Genomic DNA, 25,519 nt, shown 5'->3' on the forward strand with positions numbered 1-25,519 from the left:
CGTTATTCGTTATATATATATAATTTTCCCAATGTACTAGACAGCCCTGAAAAAAAGTATATTAGACAAAGAAAGAAACATAGCCTGAGGTTATCCAATAAATATTATGGTTGAGTTGGAATTTGATGTTTTTGTGTAGCTGTATAAAGCAGGTTTGTTCAATTACCCATAGTATTGGGAATTATTTCACACTATTATAGAGATGGAATCAAGTGGAACATTGCCTACAGTGGCAGCTAGTTGTATTCTTGGATTTACATATATTATCCCATTAAATTTTATAGGGATCCTTTTGAGAACTTCAGATATGGAAGGTGAAATATTTTAAACATTAATTTATTGCCCAATCTGGCATTAAGAAAAATAGATTTGTTATATGTGATCTTTTGTTTTAACGTTATGGAATTGTTATAAGAGGTAGATATCCACTTTCATATCCAATTTGGGGAGAAGGGGAGAGAGAAGTATACTGTTCAGATCTAGCAAGCCATAAATCCTCATTTAATATTATTTGAAATGGCCAAGCTCACAGCAATAAGCTTAGATATCCTGCAAGGCAAGTTCATAACTTTCTTTAGGTGAGGATGTGTTGATTATTTAAATCTCTTAACCATAGTTGTAGAGTCAACTAGTATATGCACCTATCTCTTCCCAGTTCTTTTTAATTCACACATATGGTGTAAGATGTGTACTGCATCAGCAATATGAAAATTATTCATACTATTGTTCATTTAGGCAGAATGTGGTCAATATCATCTTTAAGGATATTTTAAAGTTGTATTATAAGTGTACCTTTATGCTCTGTTATCAAAATGCTAATTAAATGGTGAAAGAAAGGAAAAGTTGTTCTTAATATTCTCCTTTCTGTGCACATTTTACTAATGTATATCTTTGTTTCTTATAAGGTGGTCTCTTGCAAACCATGAACATTATGCACTGCAACATGCTGATAGCTCCAATTTTTATATTACTGAAAAGGTAAATAAATTGATTTCTATTCAATTACTGTGTGGTCAATTAAAATAAGTAATCTAAATCACTTTTAATGCAAACAATGTGGTTTTACAACTAATACCTAGGGAGCTATTTATACATACACTTATCCCCATTTACCCATAGAGAATATAAGTGATTTACTAATATTAGAAAACATAACCAAACAATAACAATAAACACAAATAACATCAAATTTCCTTATTATATTAAACTCATATAAATATAAATGGCAATTGACTCTCAAAGATCTTCTGGAAAATCCAATTTTACCAACTTCCAGAAGATATGTAAATAGAACTTGTTTCCTCAGGGGACAAGCAGTTTCATAGGAGGTGGATTTTCAACAAAAAATCACTTATTGTCAGTGTTCCTCCCATTGCATCTCATGGGAGATAAAGATTGTGAGTATGTAGCTATCTGGATCAGGCAGGCAAAGCCATCTAGGAAAGACAATTTGTGCCTTCATCCTACACACACATTGACACACAAAATGTCCGAGTATTTGTTTCCTCTAAAAGTAGGTATGAATAAGCTGGCATCTTTATCTCACTCCCCTCCAACAATATAGAATTCGTACATAGAACTATAATGAATTTTCAGTATTTGACTCTACATGCCCAAAAATAATGTTCTCAATTAATCCACAATCAATTGAAGATATGTTAGCGTTGTGAATATACAACTCATTAAACTAGAACTAATACATTTTTGTAACAAAATCACAAAATCTGTAATGAAAGGTCGTTCTTGCTAGGTGCGACTAGCAAGATAGATGAACCCATAACTGGAGTTCCCAGTGCAGGTATTTTCTTTGGTCACAGGTGGAATATCTGTCATTGTAAGTGAAAAGACTGGTTAGTGGACTTTGTTCCAATCTAAAATGAGAATTATTGATCAAGAACCCTGCTGAAGGTCAGGGCAAACAGTTATGGAACTTTGGAATTTATTCAACCCCATCGACATATGTTCCACTGAACAGAAAGAGAACTTCTAAACATTGCATAAGTTAATTGCCAGCATCTCCTTTTGGTTCCCAGGTTTTCTGGTCCCAGGTGGGCAGACCTTTTGTCCTGGTAATTTTCCAGTCCTTTTCATGAAGAAGTCTGGAGAGAAAGCAGAATTTGTGCCTTTCTTTGATATTCGTTCATTCATTCATTCGTTCGTTCGTTTGTTCATTCATTCATTCATTCAGTTTCCATGGCTGCTCATCTTAGTCAATGATTTCAGGTGGCCTACAGTTCAAAAAATTATTACAGTGAAAAATACTAAAAATGTTTTTTAAAAATAAAAACACTAAAATATCCAAATTAAATATACATAGGAGCATGATTTTTGATCAGTTAGCAATATAGCTAGGAAATGAGGTCCTGGACACATTCGGCAGCCCGGGCTCAGTAATATACCCAGGTTTTTAGGGCCTTATGAATAGCTAACAGAGTTGGGGCCATTCTAATCTCAAGGATTGTCATCAGTACTGGAGAGTGAGAGAGAGAGATGTGAACGAGTGAGTGTTTATTATGGTCAAACATCAGAGTCCATAAGTATTGGAGTACTGTCCCTAATGAAGTGGTTGTCTCCCTTACTGATTTTTTGAATCAATGCTTTGAAACTGATACTTGCTGATTATGCAGTTATTGATCACTTTTCAAACTGGTAAAGCTAGAACCAGTTCATAAGGTGAATTTAGGAACATACAGCAGCTTAGCAGAATAATTGTTAGAATATGAGGCTTAAAATTGGCAGTATCAATTGTTATAAATGCTTTTGTTATAGATAGTTCTCTACTTATAACTGCAATTTAACCATATATTTATGGTGCTGAATGAGACATTCGTTAAATGAATTTTGCCCCATTTTGTGACCTTTCTTGCCATAGTTCTTAAGTGAATCACTGCAGTTGTTAAGTTAGTAACAAGATTATTAAGTGAATTTTGCTTCCCCATTGATTTTGCTTGCCAGAAGGTTACAAAGGGGGATCACATGATTCCAAAACACTGCAACGATCATAAATATGAGCCCATTGCCAAATGTTCGAATTTAGATCATGTGACCATGGGGATGCTGTAAGGGTGATAAGTGTGAAAAACAATCATAAGTCACATTTTTTAATACTGTTGCAACTTCAAAGAAACTGTTGCAAGTTGAAGACTACCTATACTTAGTTCCAGATAATGATGATCGAACCATCTTGAAATAAGGTAAAAATTTGATGTTTTGCTAAGAGGCATAATATATAGCATTTTATGGAGATTTCTTTACCATCATGTAACTGATACCTCCAAATGGTGATTTCTTATTAAACTAAATATTATATCATTTACTCTCCTAATATATTTGTATCTAGCCCCTGAAGGGAAACAGGAAATACTGTACATAAAACACAATAAACAAACAAACAAACAAATAAATAAATAGTGGAGTATGAGAAATCTTCAGATAATGCCATTAGTGACTGTACATGTTCAAATAAAGTATATTCTAATAAAATTTGGTAATTTTTCAAATGATTTTTTCAAGTGGGATGGTTAAAGAGTAGTAATATATTACTGGGCCAACTTTGATTTTTGTTAGAGAGGAAAATGCATGTTTCAAATTAATATCTTTGTAACTTTATATCTTTGGAGAAATACTGCATGCCTCCCACCCCGTGTGCCTCTACCTCTGTCTGCTGCCAATGCTGTCACTGTGCCTGTTGCTTGGAAGGCCAGCCGGTGGTTGCAGCAGGTTGTGCAGCCCAGAGTGTGCTGGCTGAGGGGCTGGCAGGCTGTGGCTACTGCCGGGAGTCAAGCTATTCTCCAAAGCACTTGAAGGCAGGATAAGAAGCAACAGATGGAAACTAATCAAAGAGAGAAGCAACCTAGAACTAAGGAGAAACTTCCTGACAGTTAGAACAATTAATCAGTAGAACAACCTGCCTCCAGAAGCGGTGAATGCACCAACACTGGAAGCTTTTAAGAAAAGAATGGACAGCCATTTGTCCGAAATGGTATAGGGTTTCCTGCCTGAGCAGGGAGTTGGACTAGATGACCTCTTTGGTCCCTTCCAACTCTATTATTATTATTATTACTATTACTATTACTTTGTCAAGTAGGTGATCCCTATAAAAACTATTAATATAATATAATGAAGATACAAAAAAAACCTTGTCTGTTCTTTCTTTTTTCCCCCTAAGGTACCCTCACATACTTCTTATTAAACTCCATATTACCAAATGCACAAAACCAGTGTCCTCATTTCCTTTTTATTCAACTGCATCAAATAATGCAGTGATATGTTAGAATAAGCATTACAGCCATTGATTTATCTTTGGGTGAGTAAAAATGTGCTCTGATTATCCCTGTTTTCATCAGGCTCAAGCTGCCCCAGTTAAAGTACAATCTAGAAGCCAGAAACAATTGTTGGAGAATCATGTGAGGCAGAATGAAGGAGCCACTAATTTAATAATTACTTTATGATTAATCATGAGCTATCGAAAAGATTATCCCTTTTAAAGTTGGTCCTTTTAGCTGTTACTCTATAATTGACCCATTCATTCTGATGAACAAAATATAGTTGTTATATGCCTGACTTTTTGTTTTACGTGGTATCACAGTTTCTCCGTTAGGAATGAAAAAAGGAAATTGAAAGATTTTTATTACATTATCAAGTATGCATAGGTTGGCTAAAAGTGGAAACTCTGCAATCCTTCAAATATTATAACTAATAGTTAGATTATATATTACAGTTTCTTAAAGTGTTGTCTGAGATCTCCCAGGGACCACACAATCAAATTGATTTGCCAAATATTAAGTATATTTGCAAAAATTTATAACAATTTCACTCATCTCATTATTTTAATTTATTAAAAAATAAGATTTTTCATGAAAAAATATTTTATTAGTTAATATCTAGGTTTAATATTGTGATTTTCATATGTTTCAATAAATAGATACTTTACAATTACATCAACTTTAATTTATAAGAGGGAAAAAAATCAGTAAGTATAAACAAGTGCTGTTTAGGAATACCCTGTAAAATTGGGAAGGGATCCTGAGTGCAAATAGATCTAGAGCAGAGTTCTCCAAACTTGCCAACTTTAAGACTTTTGGACTTCAACTCCCAGAATTCCTCATCAGCTATGCTGGCTGGGAATTTCTGGGAGCTGAAGTCTGCAAGTCTTAAAGTTGACAAGTTTAGAGACCCTGATCTAGAGCAGCGGTTCTCAACGTTTGTGTGACGGTGACCCCCGTCTCACAAACGTTATGGGCATGCGCGGCGTGGTGCGCATGGGGGCGGCCCCCCGTACGCGCCGCGCATGCGCGGCGCCGCCCCCTTGCGCACGGCGCACATGCGCGCCCCCCCCGGAGGCGCGGCGCCGCCCCACGTGCGGCGCGCATGCGCGGCACACCCCCCGGAGGCGCAGCGCGCCCCGGAGGTGACAAAATGGCGGATCGCTGCGTTTGGCGACCCCGCAAAAGAGGTCGATCGACCCAAAATGGGGTCGCGACCCATAGGTTGAGAACCGCTGATCTAGAGGAACATAGATACTCCATTCTTGCTGTAGTAATATGGTTAAACGTTAAATTCTGGTACACAGTGATGAATTGAAACAGCCTGAATAAAGTGTCTTTTAAACTGAACTAAATTTAATTGAGACTAACAATGTTAGATGTGTCCAGTCATTCATAGTTCTGTGTGATATGTTAACAACAGAGTGTATCATATGCTGTACTTGTAAATTATAAAGAAAAGTGGCTTAAATCAGAATATGGTGCTCAAATGCATTAACTTGATTCTTCTTAACCATGGCTTTAGATAAACAAATTAAGATGCCTCCATCAGGTTTTATTTACTGTCATTGATAAATTGGATGCTCTGATTTTATTTTAATTAAACAATCTGAACTGTAATTCATATCATTGGTTTTAAGGCATTAACAGTCATATGGAAATTGAACAATGTACATTAAGAAATTGCTTACTCACAATAAAGCTGAAATTAGAAAACATCTAGGGCCAGTTACTGTGTTCAAGTGTGATGAAATAAAACGAATTAAAAATGGTTGGAAAAAAGGGCCCTGTTGTCTATATGTGAAATAATGGTAAAAACATCTTACTATATAGCAGAGGTCCACAACCTGTGGCCAATGGCACACTACTGGCCCATGGCCACCTGGCTGCAGGACAGACTGCGGCCAAAACGGGGCACCACATGGCAAAAAGGGGGCAGTGCTAGTGAGTGTCACGTGGGCGCTAGCACCATCCCGTTTGTGTCGCACGTTCTCACAGCCCTGTTTGGGTGTGTGTGCACGAACACGCATAAAATGCTTTCCCCTCCCTTTCCCTCTGGTCTGCCAACCGAGAAAGGTTGGAGACCTCTGCTATACAGTATAGTTCAGTTTTTCTCAAGCAATGATAAGTATGTACAATCTTAGCATGTATAGAATTAAGATATTTGAAAAGTATGAAACTAGAAAAATGGTAAAGTGGACATTTGCTTTATTGTATTAAGACAGGATTATGTCAGCACAAAAATGTTTTAAAATGAAAATTACATTTTTTATTTAATTTTTTTAATCAGTGGTCAGGATCAGAGTTTTTTTATTTGAACTTTCTTTGCTTTCATTGATATTATTGAGACTAAATTTGTGCAAAATGTTTCTATTAAAAAGTTGATATATTGAATGTAGTTTAATTCTGTTTAAAGTGGAATATGCCTTGGGTTAATGTATAAACTGTTTCCTAGCAGATTTTTAAGTAATTGTTTAGGAATGAAAAACAACATTGGATTTTTAACTAGAAAGCAGGTATTTCCCATTTAGAGAGTTGATGCTTTGGGATTAATTCTAAGGACACGTATAGGAAATGCTTGCCTCTATCAATATAAGATACTTTCAGACTTTGTTGTGACTGTTCTGACTGTAATTGAACAATTATTTATGCCTGAATTGAATTTCTGCAACTCCTCAGATTCAAAATGGATAAATTGCAATATATTTCTTTATTTTCTTTTAAATTATATTCTGTTTGTCCTTACTAAACTGTGATTTACCAGTTAATGTGAAATATAATCTTTTCAGTTAAATAATTCTAAATCTATTGATATATTGTTTGATTACTAAAACTGAGATGAATTGTTAGATTTTCTAGAAAAATATCTATTCTTAATCATTGCCCACTTTTTAAGGAATCAAGTAGGAAAAGGGGGGAGTAATTTGCTACCATCATTAAATATTGTCAGAAGTCTTGTGATCTATTTCTGGTTACCTAAGAAACTACTGGAATATCCTATTTTTTTTCATCCCTGCTTCAGAGGGCTTAAGCACATGTCTTGCATTGACACTGGATATTTACGTCTTTCTGTTGTACATACAATTTCATGCATATAAATCACTTCTATTCTGCTGACTGAAATCAATTGAGGGGAAAACAAAGCCTTAATTTTCATACACTATACTGTAACTTCTTAGTTCCCTCACACATTCATTTGTATTTGCAGGGAATTTTCATGGCCTAAGGTTATGAACAATTATATTTACCAACAAACCAAACCAATCCCCACTCTACCCCACCCCTCCAAAATAAACTAGGGGACAGGAAAGCAAATCACTATTTTGCTTTCAGAATTTGAAGATACCACTTTCATATAAATTGCTGTGAGACATATTGCTTGATTATTTCTCAAAGGCAAGGAGAAAATATTTCACATGACTTCATTTTTCTAGGTGTGAATTGTGTAATTTAGTCCAACATTTTTCAAACATTACAATAATACAATGTTGATCAGTAAAACAAGAACTATCCCAGAGTGATCCAACTTGACTGAATAATGGAAGAGAATTTTCACATATGTCGGTGTTGTATTGTGATGAAATTATAGAAGACTTTGCTTGAGTTTTTAGGTCCTTGGTTGCTTAAAAAAAAACCATTGATGTCTGCATATTTTCATGTCTATATTAGTATTTATGTGTTTTGCTTAAGAGGCAAATTTCTGGTATCAGATCTCAGTGGCTAGTTTCAGTGGTATTAAGATTGTATATTGCAGTATGCCTGAGGAAACATTGCAGTGTTACAGATGCTTAATGATGGGTTTCAGCAGCCTACAAGCTCCAGAATTATATGACGTCAGCATAGAGTTAAGTTTCATAGGGGCAATTTACAATAGCTTTGACGTAGGATGTGGTAATTTAAACTTATGCTTGAAAACTAGAAGTTGCTACAAAACTGGGAAACACATGAATTTATATTTAAAAGGACTGAAGCTATAAACCTTTCATTTTGGTTTTCAAACAAAAATCAAAGTATCTTTCCCCCCTGACTTTTCTTTCAAAGGAGGGACTATATCTCTCTTCGCTTATAATCTTATGGAAAGATAATGAAATATTGGAATGCATTAATGGTGCTGGTTTCAGATATAGTTGTAATTTCAGAGTAAATCAAAATAGTAGACATATTTTCATTCTAATCTATATCTTTCTAGCATTGACAGAAAAAGGAGCTGTTTCACTGTCACGTGTCAGATGTAGCCTTTCTACAGAAAATTATCAGTTGATTGTCAGAGAAAAAGCTGCAATTTGGTCCTCTTCAGCTATGCAGCAATTTAACATATCTTGGATGGATGGGAAGCAGAATACAATTTCACAAAGTGCATATGTCCAAAGTACACTCTTCCCTTTTTTCTCAAAGCATGATTTTATCATAAGCTTGCCTGATCCTTTAGGTTACTGTCTACCATAGCACAGCACAAATTCAACTTTAGCGTTGGAATTATTGTAATTTTATAGTGAAGAATAAGGAAAATATGAATCAAATGCAGTGGGATACTTAGGTAAAAAATGCCATATGTTCTAGGCTGAACAGTTCATTTTTATTCTGCCTTAGATTGTAACCCATCAATTTGTTAGTGCTAAGAGCCAGTTGTTCACAAGCAACATTGAATCATGGCAAGAATTTCTTTTCTTGTTGGTTTGAAACATTTCTCTACTTATCCAAGTAATTTCTTCGGTTTGAGCAAGGATTAGGGGAACCCCATATATGTCCTCCAGGGTGGTTTAATTTCTCACCTAACCTGAATAGGCTCGTTAAGTGAGTAGGCAGAGTTGTTGGGATGTAAATGTTCTAACTCCTAAATCCGTTACCATAGGATTTAATTGCATTAGATTGCATACTCTACATTTCTCTTCTTATGTTTTTGGTTCATGTGGGGGGAACAGTGGTTATTCTTCATTTTCAGGAAATTAGCTGAAGTTCAGACGTGCCATTTTTCTGGGATGTCTGCAACAACCTTCCAAAAAAATATGAAGATGGAGATATGATATGTCAAATTATATCAGTATTTAATATTGGGATTTTCTTTTTTTAGAATCGTAATGAAATTAAAAATGGAGCAATACTTCGATTAACAACATCACCGGTAAGTTACTGATACATTTCCATATATCTAATTTCCCTATCTCTTATGCTGTTATCATGATTACTATAACATAGTCCATATGATATACTATATCATTAATTTGTGAGAATAGGTGACATTAATTTGTATAGTTGAATGGAAAAATTAAGGATCAAATTGTATATGAATATGGCAGCCACAGAAGTTCAGATGTCACTTGATTAAGTAATTTTTAACCCTTACTTTGAAAGAAATAATAACTGTCAATTGTTTCCTGTAACCAGCCAAAATTCTTTCTGTTTCTATCCTTGGATTCCCCTCCCCCCACTCTTCCATGCAGAATGATTCTAACTCAGAAATTATTTGCATGTCTGAGATCTCCCCAATGATTTGTAATAACTGCAAAGAGTATTGCTCAAGCAGTTCTGTTTCTACTACAGTAAAGCTATACCATAATGCTGTGTCGCTCCTTGCCTATCGAAACAACCCACTACATAAGACTGGCGACAAGGGTGGGATACTGTAGTGAAGGAGGCTGCTGCTGATCAACAGACTGGTGAGAGACCAGGCTACGAGCCCTGGCAGAACCCGCTCCCCACCTGCATGCCAGTAAGACACACTAGAGGCACAACAGACCTGAGGGTCTGTCCCCAGGACTCTGTGGATCAGCAAAGCTCCAACCGAAGCGGCACAGGCAAGACTCCGCATACCCAATCTCCCAAGAATGGCCAAATTGGGAAGAATTCAAGAGTTCGACATAACCCACCCTGAACAGTGGAGCGCATAAGTCTCCCGGGTGGACAATTATCTCCATGCAAACCAGATCAGTGACGATGGGCTGAAAGCGGCAACTTTGCTATGTGTCTGTGGGCAAAACACATTTGACATTGTGGAAAACCTAATAGCCCTGGCCAGCATAGAAATGATCACCTATGCCAACCTAAAAAGAAGATTCAAAGAACATTTCGAGCCCAGGTTATCAGTCATCGCCTTGTGCCATGCATTCGAGCAACCTGACCAGAGAGCAGGGGAGTCACCAGCAGAGTTTGTGGCAGCCCTTCGCCAAGCTTCACACAACTGTGAGTTCCCTGACCTGGAAGACCATCTCTGAGACAGGCTCGTTTGCGGGTTGTGGAACAGAGAAGTGCAACAACCTCTCTTCACCATTGAAAAATTGAACTCCCAAGATGCACTGAAGGAAGTCATGGTGGACGAAGCTGCCGGAGGAGCAATGAAGATCCTCTGGCCACCTAAAGGACACACATCAACCCTGCAGCGGTCAACCATGAGACCGCCGAAGGCTCCATGGAATCCAGCGAGGATGAAGAGGTCGATCGGCTGTGACGAGAGCCACTTCGACAGCCACAATCCACAGAACAAGCAGCTTCAGCGCTGAACTGCGTGAGCTGCAGGGGCCAACATGAACGAGTGGAGTGCAGATTCCGCACAACTGTATGCCATGCCTGCAGCAAGCAGGGCCACATTGCCAAGGTTTGCCAAGGCTGGCAGCAGGACACAAAAACCCCAACGCAACAGCCAAAAGGAAAATGGTCCCCAGGGCAGACCCAAATAGAATACTGTTCTGGGAGACAGCAAATCCAATGCACAGGAGCTAAATGTGCTCTATAAACAAAAAATTAGATGACAGACAAGTCTGCAAGGCGTCCCATGCCCCATGGAGCTAGATACAAAATCAGTATTGTCCATTATCTTTTCCAAAACCTTTGACCACATCTGCAAGCAAAGCAGACGGCAAGTCCCACTTAAAACATGCAGTTCAGTGTTAATGGACTTTCAACACTGTCGCATCCCCATAAGGGGAGAGGCTATCAATGTGCAATTCAAGGAATTTGAGGGTCCCCTCAGCATGGTTGTGGAGGGACAATACACCAGCATCCTAGGGCTGGACTGGTTCGAAGCCCTGGGCATCAGTGTGACTGGCATCCATCGAACCCTGGCAGGAGAGTTTCAGGCTTTCCTAAACTCCAAAATGATTTGACATGCAACGTCCACTCCATTCCACCCTGATTCCAAAGGCCAGGCAGAATGGATGGTCAGGACGACAAAGGAGTCACTCAAGCGGATAACTCCGGGAGACTGGAATCAGCGCCTGGCGAACTTCCTACTGTGCCAACACACAACTTCCGGTACTGCGACTGGTCGCAGTACAGCGGAGCTGAGGTGGGGTTGCCGGCTCAGGACGAAGCTCGACCGACTTTACCCAGATAGAGCAGTGGCAGAGACAGCTCAATCAAAGCCACCCAGGAACTTGCAGCTGGGTGACTTGGTGTGGGCCAGGAACTAAGGAGACGGAGCGCTTTGGTTGGCAGCCAGGATGACCAAGGGGCCCTTGTCATATGAGGTCATGTTAGGTGATGGGCGCATGGTTAGATGTCACATCAACCAGTTACAGCATCAGCAAAGGGAGACCAGTCGGGGCAGATGTCGAGAAAGTATCAGAGATTTCCTCAGACGTCCAGGGAGACGACTTTCCCCTGATGTTCCCCTAAGCTAAGTGGGCATTTCCTGTCAAGCCAAGGCTAGCCCTCAGGGGACTCTGATGGTTAGCCCCAACTGTTTTGGCAAAAACATTCATATTTGGGCGGGAGATTCTACACACATAATTGGATGAACACCTGAAGTCTTAAGTGTATAAATACTGGCCATTACCTGTTGCTCAAGCAGTTCTGTTTCTACTACAATAAAGCTATACCATGATGCTGTGTCGCTCCCTGCTTATCAAAGCAACCCACTACATAAGACATACATTTTGATTGATTTTTAGGTAAATTTTGGATCATTGCCTTGCTGAGATAGGCAGTGGCTTTTTAGCTTCAATTTCTTCATTGCCTTTGAGACATTCACTTCTAGGACTTTTAGTTGAATCTTATCTTCCTTTTACCTGGACAATATTTCTTGTGTCAAAAAACATTTTTGCAATGTCTTATAGCCTTCCTGCTTTATAGGTGAACTATCTTCATTTTCCAGTGCTCAGATAGCTTGTTGAAAGTACAGTTCTATAATCTAATCCTCCACCTGGGGGATTAGAAGAATCCTAACAATTGTTTACAGATGGAATTGTTTTCTTCTGATTAATTACATGCTTAACAAGTCAGTTAGTTTTTGAATCTTATTAACAACTTTTACAGTAATACATAAATAAAAATGTAGCATGGAATAATATTTTATTATAAATTTTCACTGCAATAAAATATACAAAATTAACAAGAACAGAAAGTAAGAAATATTTTTTTTAAAAGAAAAAAATACAGTTATGCTTACTGCCATTCTTGCTCCAAGTAATTATTATCTTAAGCTTCCGCCAACACTTTCATCTAAGTTTAATCATCTATTGTTTGCTTATTTTAAATCAGTATTCAACAATATATAAATAGCAAGTATTGAAATACACAAAAAGATGCAAAACTTCAAAGAAATAATCATAGTACCCTAGCAAGAAATGCTATGGAAAAAAAATCAATAAAATATAATCAAAGTTATAATTGAAAGAAAATAGGTATAAAATATTGTATAAATGGTATATAATTTCATCAATAATTATTAAAACAGAAAAATCATAAAACAGTAATTTTTGGAAATAAAAAGGGAAATTCATTATGTGTGGTGATTTGGCCAGCACAAGAAAAAGTACTGGCAAGAAATAATCAAAATATTCAGAAAATCCTAAAAATAAAATCTGACTGAAACCACAAATATTTTCTATTTATCAAGATAAATCAAGAAAAAAAATAAAAAAAATAACACAGTATGTGTGTCTGTGTGAATGTGTGTTCCTGAGATATTGGAACACTGCTATCATGTCACCCCTAGTCCTTCTCTTCGTTAAACTAGACATACCCAATTTCAGCAACCGTTCCTTATATGTTTTAGCCTCCAGCCCCCTAATCATCTTTGTTGGTCTTCTTTTCATACATACATACATACATACACACACAAAAACATACACACTGAAAGCTGCAAGAGCAATATTGAAATAAGGCAGCCATGCTTATAATAAGACCAAAGATTGGAGAATATCATTGGCAAAATTTACAGTATATATGCTTAATGGAAGTTTAATTAATCAAGAACAGCTTGTATACAGTATGTACTACATGTTATACAGCAGGTCAAATTTAAACATTTGAAAATTGTTTTTATGAAGGAAGTTATGAGATCAATGGCAAATAACACGTGGAGAGGATACTAGCACTGATCCTTAATCTTTAATATAAACACCTAGGTTGTGAGGTTGAGAACTTAAAAGGTGAGAAGGAGATCTGCATTACTGGAAAGTTTTCCCATCCTGTCTTTAGCAATTGTTCTGTTGTATGTTCAGCTGTTACCATTCAATATAGACTTCTTTCCCTGTTGTAGTTCATTATTCTAAATAAAATATTTAAAAAGAATTGAGGGGTGGGTTTTTTGATTCTTGGTAGTCCTTATGGGATGAATACTCTGGCATGATGTCTTTCCTCTTATTTTGGCAAGGAAGTTATAGTATAGCCATCATGTGCTCTCCTCCAGTAATATTGCAAGAAAATAACCCAGTACAGTCCTGTGCACATCCTTCAGAGTTCAGTAAATCTTTCTCCTAGGTAACTGGATGTAGTGTTGCAGCTCAGAGAAATATCATGGCTAGAAATTGGGATTGATTGACATTACAAAATCAAGTGGCTGTCTGCATATTATCTACTAATGCTGAGACATCATCATCATCCTCCTTCATTTAAATATTTGGCTAAACTAAATAATTTTTGGCATGCATCCTTACACATGCAACCTGTTCATTGCTCTCTTGGTAAATTGGTATGGTTACTTATGACATTAAGGTTCCCCCTCCCCCTTTCTGAAACCTCTACAGGCACACTTGGTTTCCTAGGTTATAAGAAGTAATGGCTGAATTTTCCAATTTCGTTATTGTTTCTGTCTTAGCTATATGAATCATTTTTGCCTCCCACTTTTTTATTCTACATACAATGCTCAGATTAAATCCATAACTTTTAATCGTAGTTGCTTTTATTTTTCATTGCAGCTGTTTGATGCTAGCTTTATTGTGCAGATATATGTACCTGTTGAAGATAGAGGCTTTTAATTTCATTTTTCCCCAAACAATCCTATCTTCTTTTACATATTTATCAGTTCAAATTACTTTTAATAAGATTAATGTTTATATACTGTTTTTTCATATTTAATCTTAATCAAACCACAGTATATTCTTAAAGCTTTTCTCAGGATCACATCAGTCAATTTGCCCTCCCTCCCATTTTTGCTTTTCTTTTAGAGACTTGTCACACTACTTACAAGGGCAAAGACTTGGAATCTGCCAATGTTTGCAATGGATTACTTTATTTCTTTCATTTTCAGCATTTGTTTCTTGCTTTTCTATAAGATACTAAAGATAGCTTGCAACAAATTTTTGTGATTGTAACCATTAATAAAAAGTAGGTATTAATAAAAGTAATAGTCTTGAACATGAATAGAATGGAACTACTGACATTAAACAATACAGAGTGCTAATCTGAAAAACTGAAAAATGAACATTTTTGGCTGCCCACTAAATGTGCATAATAAAAGTTACAGAAGAATTTTGCTATGGAGACTTTGTTACTGCTTTATTGCTGTCCTATCCAACACATCGTTCTGATGAGGTAGAGGAAATTGGAAGATCAGTGGCTTATCAGATAAGGCTTACTTATAACTATGGCCTCTCTTTTCCAACTAATTTTGAGTTGTTTAAACAATGCAAATAAAAACAAGAACAAAACTTGTAAATTTCATTTTGAAAGGGAATAAACTATATGCTGCAATGAATTGAATAATAAAAGGTAAAAATAAAATAGGAAAAAATATTAAAATATTTTTTAAAATAATTAATCTAATTCAAATTGTGATTAGTATTTCACAATGTCAAAAATAATACTATATTATATACATATTTATTCCATTTATAAGGCATCTCATTTGAGTGCTATGCTATCATAATTGTCAAAATAGTAATCAACAACCAGAAACAAAAACAAATGTATATTATGGCCATCACAGATATCGTACCATTTCCTGAAAAGGCACATCTAATATCCACCTCAAATGGGCAGAATTTTTAACCCATTTAGCCATTTTAACCAATAAATTAAAGGTATACCATATTGCCCTTGCCTCTCTGTCAATACAAAGTCATTCAAAGACTGAAAGTTGACAAATGTTGTTCATTTACCTTTTAGAGTCTATAAACATCCTTCCAGGAACATATAATCTGCTTTGTTGCCACAGTTTAGGTATGATATATCCAAGACTCCTTATAAATAGAGAAATCCCATTTTTGGAGCATATTTTAATCACAGATTAACATATTTCTAATTTCCTTCAAAGAACTAGTTTACTACTACATGGTAATTATATCTGACCAGTATGAAATTACCAATGGAAATATTATGTGCATAGGTTAACATTTCTTATGGAGTCTAATTAATCTGAAACATTTTTATTTTTGAACAACTTAGATTTTTAATTTTTAATTATATGCAATGTATTTAACATTTTTTAGAATATGTTCATTTTCATTTATACAATAGGATATTTTTTTAGATTACTTGTATATTACATGAGTTTATTTTTTATAAAATGTTTGCTAATACTAAAGCTTTTTAGCCTCTATGAAAGCTTTTTCCAAGGTGCTCAAAGCTTATTTTATCAGAGTACTAGAGACTATCATGGAATGAAAGTCAAGCCACATGTATATATTACGATTTTGGTTCATTTTGGTAAAGAATATTCTTTTTGTGATTTTTCAAAGGTTTTAAAGGTACCATTACTTATTAACAAAGAGTTATTATAACACCGTAATATTTTCAACTCAAGTTTTCCACAGAGATTTGTGAATTTTAGGTTATACAGGTAGTCCTCAATTTACAACAGTTTTTTTAGTAACTATTCAAAATTACAACGCCACTGAAAAATAGTGACACTAATGACCACTACAGCACCCCCTTGGTCACATGATCGAAATTCAGATGCTTGGCAATTGACTCATATTTATGACATTTGCAGTGTCTTGGGGTCATGTGATCACCAATTGTGACTTTCTGATAAGCAAAGTCAATGGGGAAGCTAGATTCACACAACAGCCTACTAACTTAACAACTGCAATGATTCACTTAACAAATGTGGCAAGAAAATTTATCAAACTTACTTTTAAAGTTTATCAACCTTCTCTCTCTCTCTCTCTCTCTCTCTCTCTCTCTCTCTCTCTCTCTCTTTCTCTCTCTCTGCAGTTGTGTGTGTGTGTGTATCTACTTAATTTCATCTTTCATGCCTTTTGATTTCTGTTGGTCTGCCTCAGTGATCCATTCATTGCATTCCAGATATAAGTTCCAACAGCAAATTAAATCCTATATTTAGAACATCTGAAAATATAGAAATGATTTGAATGGTTTATATGGCCAGTGATAGAATGGAATATATCTTGTGAAAAAAATGAAAAAGTATTCAGAAAAATATATGGTAGTTTGGGCAACCTGGCAGAATATAAACACTGTTCTTAGAGAGCACCACTTCAGTCTATAGGAAGCAGATTTTTTAATGGTATCTGACACCCAAACATTCTCACAAACATCTCCCTGCCCTAAGAGAACTAAGCAAGAACACAGATTCAGATATTGCCGCTTTCTCTCATCTGAAATCCCCACATATCCAATGGGGAAGAGTTCATTTATATTGTTTTTCACCTGTAGCCTGAAATGGGACAGTGTAACAAAAATGTATTTCATGGTAAATTATTTGTTTTTAATATCTTTCAATATTCAGTTATTCTGCAGTTGATAAATTATGTACTTTAATGCTGTAATACAGTTTACTGGAGTGATAACATCTGACCATAAATGTAATACCATGAACATAGCATAGTGTTTGGATGCATTGCTTTTTAATTCTCACTTTTTTGCTGTTTCTACAAACTGTTAATTTAGATTATTATATTAATGTTTGAATATTTAAAAAAAATTAAAAAATATATATTTTCTCATCTTGATTTTCCCCCTTAAGGGAGAAGATGAAAATGTATGTGTAATGAGTCAAGCTAAGAAGGCAGAAATAATTTCACTAAATATAAGCTGCCTATATGTTTTGCTAAGAGAGACAGCTGTCAAATATATGGACAGAATAGATTTATTCTGCAGTGCAGATCCATATAATGACAGCTACTTCAGGGGCAGCATTGTAAGTCAACATATTCATATCATATATACAATGCTACATATTAGATTTGGAATAGGGGCTTCTGAATGCATGAGGGCATTGAAACAAATGTAATGGTGGAAACAGGTGCTTGCTGATGTTTTCTGAATGGAATTTGATGCATTTTACAGCTATAATATATAGTTATATTGAAGCTGTATTATGTGGATGTATCTGCAAAAACAATATGTTCCACCAAATATGATTATATAAATATTTAGTATTGTTTTAAATTAATAATCGTTGAAACTTTCCTCATATATGTTAATTGATAACACTTGAAATTAAGTTCCGTTTTCTTTTTGTCTCTCTTTTTTCCTGATGTCTTCTTTATTAAATGTTCTGTTTTTGGATAGACCCAAAATGCTCTTCAACTCCATGAGAGGATTCAGTCTTCTAGTATGGATGCCAAGTTGGAAGCACTGAAAGATTTAGCCAGTTATTCACGCGATGTAACATTTGCCCAAGAATTTATCAATCTAGATGGGATTTCACTCTTAACACAGATGGTTGAAAGTGGCACTGAGTAAGTATTCTGTTATAACTCTACTATCATTTTTGTACATTTTTCATAGTTATCTTAAGCTTTGCAAATTACATTCACTGAACATATTTTGAAAAATAACTGATGTGACCCCTCATTCTCCAGCATGATGATGGAGAATCCACGGATGGGTTGTCTTAATCTATCTGCCTCCAATTAGACTAAGTCTGAAATTTAGTACCGCCCCCTCTGTGCCAACTGCACCCCAGTTTTAGACTGAGAAAAGGCGTTCAGGTAAGACAATGCCCCTTTCTGTTGAAACCGATGAAAGGTCCATTAGTGGGTGAAAGTGGCAAGAAGATGACAAGTAACAGGGAGAAAGCAGAACTATTTAACTCGTTTTTTGCATCTGTCTTTACACAAAGGGTAAAAACAGACCAACCTACCAAAAATAGTGCCATAAAAAACAGTTAAGATAGGCAAGAAAATGGTAAGTGAGCACCTGTCCAGCTTAGACAAGTTCAAATCGCCAGGACCAGATGGATTACACCCCAGGGTTCTCAAGGAACTGGCAGATGTGATCTCAGAACCATTGAACTATATTTTTCAAAGATCCTGGAGCACTGGGGAACTACCAGAGGACTGGAAGAGAGCTGATGTAGTTCCCATCTTCAACAAAAGGAAAAAAAACGGACCCAGGAAATTACAGACCTATCAGCCTGACCTCAATACCTGGGAAGATTCTGGAAAAGATAATCAAACAACGCATCAGCGAACACCTAGAGGCAAACAAAGTCATTACTAAAAGCTAACATGGGTTTGTCAAAAACAGATCATGCCAGACAAATCTTATTGCATTCTTTGACCAAGTGACAAAATTAGTGGATCAGAAGAATGCTGTGGATATAATTTACTTGGACTTCAGCAAGGCATTTGATAAAGTAGATCACAACTTACTACTTGATAAGATCAAAAAATGTGGGTTAGACAGCATCACCACCAGATGGATCCGTAGCTGGCTAACTGGCCGTACTCAGCCTGTGGTCCTCAATGGAACTGCATCTACATGGAGGGAAGTGTGTAGTGGGGTGCCCCAAGGCTCTGTTCTGGGCCCAGTGCTCTTCAACCTCTTCATCAACGATTTGGACGAGGGGATAGATGGAGAAATCATCAAATTTGCAGACGACACCAAGCTGGCAGGAATACCCAACACTCCAGAAGACAGGCTTAAGATACAGGAGGATCTGGACAGACTGGAACATTGGCCACTATCTAACAAAATGAAATTCAATGGTGAAAAAAGTAAGGTTCTACATTTAGGCAAGAAAAACCAAATGTACAGGTATAGCATAGGGGTACCTTGCTCAATAGTAGTAACTGTGAGAAGGACCTCAAAGTCCTAGTGGACAACCACTTAAATATGAGCCAGCAGTGTGCTGCAGCTGCCAAAAAGGCCAACACAGTGCTTGGCTGCATTAACAGAGGGATAGAATCAAGATCACGTGAAGTATTAATACCAATTTTCAATACCTTGGTAAGGCCACACTTGGAATACTGCATCCAGTTTTGGTCATCACGATATAAAAAAGATGTTGAGACTCTAGAAAGAGTACAGAGAAGAGTAACAAAGATGATTAGGGGACTGAGGCTAAATCATATAAGGAAAGGTTGATGGAATTGGGTATGTCTAGTTTAATGAAGAGAAGGACGAGGGGAGGGGACATGATAGCAATATTCCAATATCTCAGGAGCTGCCACAAAGAAGAGGGAGTCAAGCTATTTTCCAAGGCGCCTTGGAAGGCAGGAGAAGAAGCAATGGATGGAAACTAATCAAGGAGAGAAGCAACCTAGAACTAAGGAGAAACTTCCTGACAGTTAGAACAATTAACCAGTGGAACAACCTGCCTCCAGAAGTGGTGAATGCTCCAACACTGGAAGTTTTTAAGAAGAGACTGGACAGCCATTTGTCTGAAATGGTATAGGATTTCCTGCCTGAGCAGGGGGTTGGACCAGATGACCTCCAAGGTCCCTTCCAACTGTATTATTATTATTATTATTATTAAATGTGTTAAAAAGAATTTGTTATTTTGATGAAATTTAAGATTTATGTGTGTTATCAAGAAACTTAAGAAGAACAGAATTGGAAAGGACCTTGGAGGTCTTCTAGTCCAGCCCCCTGCTCAAACAGGAGACACTATACCATTCTGGATAAAGAGCTGTCCAATGTCTTCTTAAAAATCTCCAGTGACAGAGCATCCACAGCTTCTGGAGACCAATCGTTCCACTGATTAATTATTCTCATTGTCAGGAAATTTCTCCTTAGTTCTAGGACGGTTCTCTCCTTGATTATCTTGATCCATTGCTTCTTGTCCTGCCTTCAGGTACTTTGGAGAATAGGTTGTAGTAGCCCCTCAAATATTGGAAGATGATATCATCTCTCTCTTAATCCTTCTTTTCATTAAACTACACATTTCTGTCCATCTGAAAAAAATGAGACTATATTGTGTATTCTTGATAGCCTGTTTCTCCAAAAGCAATCTTATTTATGATTGTAACCTGCTACAGAAAATACTGAGATTGATCCTAATAGAAATCCAAAACTTCTATTAGTAAAATCATATAACTTTCTTGAATAAAGATTAGATGCTAATGAAGCTGACTTTAGTAGCCTTTAAAACAGTGGTGGGATTCAGCCGGTTCGCACCACTTCGGCAGAACCGGTAGCTAATTTTTTGTTGCCCAAGCCTAGAATGGACTTCCCAAAGCAGCATCCACACAGAGAACCGGTTGTTCACATATTTGAATCCCACCACTGCTTTAAATACCTGGGACTTTATTGCATTGAAATGAACCAAAGTTGTGGCTAACTTAATCTGAATCCAGTTCCAAAGTTTTATTTTCATAATCTAGAGAACTAAATATTAGATGATCCTAGAAGAGCCCAAATCCAGTGTTAGTGAGGATTTCTTACAAATAGGCAATTCCAAATAGTGAGTTTTATGAAATGATGTGTGAAGGATAGGTCTGTTGAAAATGATACTGGTAGGATGAAATTTATTCTACATGATTTCTGCTTTGGAATTGAATAATTTAATCACATTGACATGGAATAAATTACCTGCCCTCTAGGTTGGCTTGACTAGACGTATGTTAGGTCAGAACAACAAATCATTTAACAAGGCAACAACCATTCTTCTTTTTGAGAAGCAGTTTCTTAAATTAATTGTGACATATTAGTATTGTTTTATACATCATACACAATTTGAAAATCTTAGATTATGCATTAAGAAATAGAAAATATATGCAAATTAAAATAACTGTTTAGTTATTTAATTTATACATTTAATTTATACTTATTTAATTTATGTTTACTTATATAATTTATATGTTTAGAAATAGTTTTACAATGTGTACTTACACATTTTACATACTCCAATTAGTACAATCCACATTATGAAGACAAAAAAAAGATAACCAGTCTTTTTCAACCAAGTTTCTAATAGCTTCAATCCATTAGAAATTAATCACAGCTTAGATGCAAGCCAAATGCATCATGGAATCATAGTTAATCCTGTCACATTGTTCATTTGACTCCCATGTTTAATAGAAAAACAGCATCATCGGGATTGAGGGAGATTCTAACCTTCCAGTCACTCTGACAAAATTAAACTGAAACCTTCCAAACAATAATTACTTCAGGAAAAAGACGTCTAAAAGGTCACTGCAGGTCATACTGAAATAAGGATGCTGCAATTTGCATACAAATATAGTTAAAACTGCATTATATTCTTCTTTGTTAATTATGAATCATTTTGTTTCACTTGTAAGAGAATTACCTATGGAACACTGAGATTTAGCAATGATATCTGTCCAGTCCTTCAATCACAACAAAATTAGCAGTTATTTATTGTCATTTTAAAAATGGGAGTTATTTTATATAATAAATATTTTACGGTATTTGGGAAGCAATTAGGTTGGTCATTTTTGCAATTTTTGCATGAGAGCTTTAGAATTGCCAAGTTGAACCAACTTCTATGCTATGTCTAATAAGGACAGACAGACAAAGCTCTGACACTTTCATCATGGTTTTGCTATGCTAGGCCTTTGCATATTTTACTTTTCAAGGCGGTGCCATCATCACAATTGGCCAATCTAATTGGATGACGGGAGTTACAGTATAATACTTCTGGAGAAAAGCACAGGCTGGACAAGGCTGGGAAAAGTGATTGTAACTTCCAAATTCATTCTAGATGTTTTTTAATGTATATTTTTTATTATGATAAAATTTAAAATTATAGTGGAAGAACTGAGCTTGGAGTGGAAGACTGGGTTTTTATGTCTCCCCTCCCAGTTCTTTGGACCTTCACACTCTGAAACTGCTTCTAGTGGGACACTTGCTGGCCCATGGGCCGGACGCGTCAAGTGGAAACTGCACCCACCCCATTGCCAGCAATGGCAAAACTGTTCCGATACGTTGCGCGATGTCACATGACATTGCGAGTTTGACATGTCTGCCCTAAGGTATCAGAGAGCTAAGGATATTGCAGCTTATGTTGCTCTTGTATTGCTGCTTAGCATAAAGAGATATATTTAAACATTTCAGCCTTCCTTCCCTTCTTGGGAGATAAACCAGTCTATCCAGGGATAAAACCAAGTTTATTTTTATTTTTTAAAAGAGATAAACAATAAAAACAAAATCTTTTAAATCTTAAAATTTATTTGAACACCAAAGAAATTTTTTTAAAACCTCCCTTGCTGATTAAAGAGCAGGCCATTTTTAATATTTTATTTTTCACGTAAGAAACAGAGTATATGTAAATATTCATATAAACAGTAATATACAAATAATATTCATTATTACGAGTACCAGTACACTGCTACATTTCTTTAATAATTCGAAGTTTGTGTTTAGACTTAAGTTATCCCTTAATAGGGCTGTTGCTGATTTCAGTGAGACCTGTCAATTTCACTTTCTTGTGATTCCTGTTGTTAAAAAATAAAACATAATTTGCTTTCCAGTGTCATACTGCTACCTACTAATCAGTTCTGAATATAACTTGCAAGAAATGGCTTGACAAATTAGTGTCCCACTTTCCACATAACTGGGGAATTGAATTCTCACATTTTTTTTTAATCATTGCTCTAAGAAAAAGGCATCCACACATTTGCTCATCATGTTTTAAAGGAAAGAAAAAAATATCATTTGTGCATCCATCATGATAAAAAGGGGTAGTATATATATTATAGCAATTTTTGCAAATCAGCAGAGCTCTTGGATGTGCTTATCTTACATAATATGGTAATATTAACAAAAGTTCAATAAAGATGTGTCCACAAAATCCCATCTGCCTATTCATTTTTTAGGTTGGGGTTACTGTTCCCTGCTTTTCTAAATAGCTTCCCATTTTCATCCTCTTAAAGAGGAAGAAAAAGAATTCTAACTAATGGAAGGGTCACATGTCACATCATATCATATGATTGGTTTATTTTGGCTGCTGTGTGACCCCATCTAAATGTAGATTCCTATAAACTATTGTTAAACCAATCATGATTTAACAAGAAACATGAACAGAGTCCAATGATCTGAACAATGTTCACAATATTCAGTATTAATTTTGTCACGATTGAAGGAGGGGTTAGTTTTTATCTTCTTTGTTGAATTATAAATTATGAGAATTGGTATTTCATTCTTCCTGAAATATACATTAAAGAATCAGTCAAGCTGCAGCTTAGTCTGCAGAAGACCAAGGAGCAAGAAATATATATTTCTCTTACATGTTGCACTAGGTAGAATTTACGTAGGCAACTTACATGGTGGATGTGCCTTTCTTGTACACTGCTGGAAATCACAATATTGTTAACTTGGTGATCTATTTTTCCACACCATTTACTAAAAAAACTGCAGACAGCTAAATAGCCTTCTAAATAGTAAGGATGATTCCTATAGTTTTGTGACATCCATTCTTTTCTTTTGTAGAAATTCTAGTAGCTTCTGTCCATAGAATAGATATAGAATATGTATACTGGTTTGACTCCTTACAGCCCTCTGCCAGTTTAGTGCTCTCCAGTGCTCAAATATCCAAAATTTGGGTAAATATTCTTGTAGTTAATATATACATTTGTAATGTTCTCCCTTTCTCTCTCTCTTTTTAGATTGAATCAATCTAGACAGAGTTTTCTGGGAGGCAAGGTTTAGATTCTTTATTATCAATTGTACAATTATATTTTATTCCCCATAAGTTGTGCTAACTGGATTTAAAAGCAAATACACTTCTTTTTATGTAATTAGAGGTTTTGCCAGATATGCCACAAAAGAGTTGGTCTCATCAGAGCTCGGCAAAATTCGTCTCAGTTGGAAATGACTCCTGGTAAATATAAGATTGCACATTCAGCAAGTATTAAGCTTTGTGGTAATGATGAATTTGTAGAGAATTCCAAAAGGAACTGCTATTCTTTGATAGGAAGCCAGCTCTATAATAAAGAGCCCCTTTGGGACCAAACAGTGAGCATATTGTGGTAAACAAACACTTGAGCAAGCATCCTTTCACTATTATTCCATAGTTTTGTATTGCTGTTGCTCTTCAGTTATTTCCCCCCTTTCTATTAAAATTAGTATGAACAAAAGTTTGTGGTTGATTGCTAATGCTGCCTGAAACATTGAAGATGGTGCATTTTTATATTGTTTGAATTATGTGGCTTTTTACAAGAAATTCAATTTTCTCACAATACCACTATGAATTGTTGGAATATATCTGGCCTGCTAATTTTAAAGCATCAGCCACCATTCATTATCTATAAAAAAACAAATGTTAACCTTCAGAGCAACATGTAAAGTTATGTCTGCTATCTTACTATAACTATGTTGCCAAGCAAGATTGATATGAATTCATGTTATTTCTCTGTTAACTTCAGGCAAAGGGTCAACATGCAAAATAGTGAATAGCTTGCTTATTCTTCCAATCTGATATAATGGGAAATGTCTTAAAGATCCGGAAGGATTTTCTAAAACAAGTCTATATTATTTATTTATTATTAAATTTATTGGCTGCCTATCTTATCACAGGGTAACTCTGGGTGGCTTACAATGTTAAAAGGATAAAATTAAACAAACCAATATATAGTATGAATAAAATATAAAAAATAAAAGTATAAATACTCCACTCTGACTAAAAGATGGGGAGGGAAGGGAGTAAGATGAGTAGGGGAAATATTTTATATTTTAGTTTGATTTAAATATTATAAGGCACTTAGTATCAATGACACAATGGAAGGCACAGTTGCTGGTCAATAGTTATAGACTGGTATAGGTTAGTATTAAGAGAAATTCATCATCACCACTACTGTTTGTTATTGCACTGATTCCTCTGTCAACAATATCGAAACTCAGGCTATGGTTATCAAACATCAAAAAACATCTGCCAGGCTATCCCACCT

At 35.9% G+C, this 25,519-nt stretch overlaps 1 protein-coding gene across 2 annotated transcripts in view; it reads left to right on the forward strand.

The window, feature by feature from the left end:
- The window catches only part of ELMO1 (engulfment and cell motility 1), a 367,271-nt gene that overhangs the window by 101,454 nt on the left and 240,298 nt on the right, over positions 1-25,519 (forward strand). For both annotated transcript variants that reach the window (XM_039336764.1, XM_039336765.1), the window contains exons 4-6: positions 906-978; positions 9,337-9,387; positions 17,958-18,127. In XM_039336764.1, coding sequence (XP_039192698.1) covers positions 906-978; positions 9,337-9,387; positions 17,958-18,127 — 294 coding nt within the window. The remainder of the gene's footprint in view (positions 1-905; positions 979-9,336; positions 9,388-17,957; positions 18,128-25,519) is intronic.

This window comes from Crotalus tigris, unplaced genomic scaffold (assembly GCF_016545835.1).
Source record: "Crotalus tigris isolate CLP2741 ecotype Arizona unplaced genomic scaffold, ASM1654583v1 scf7180000017666.379230911805:20528666, whole genome shotgun sequence".
NCBI lineage: Eukaryota > Metazoa > Chordata > Lepidosauria > Squamata > Viperidae > Crotalus > Crotalus tigris.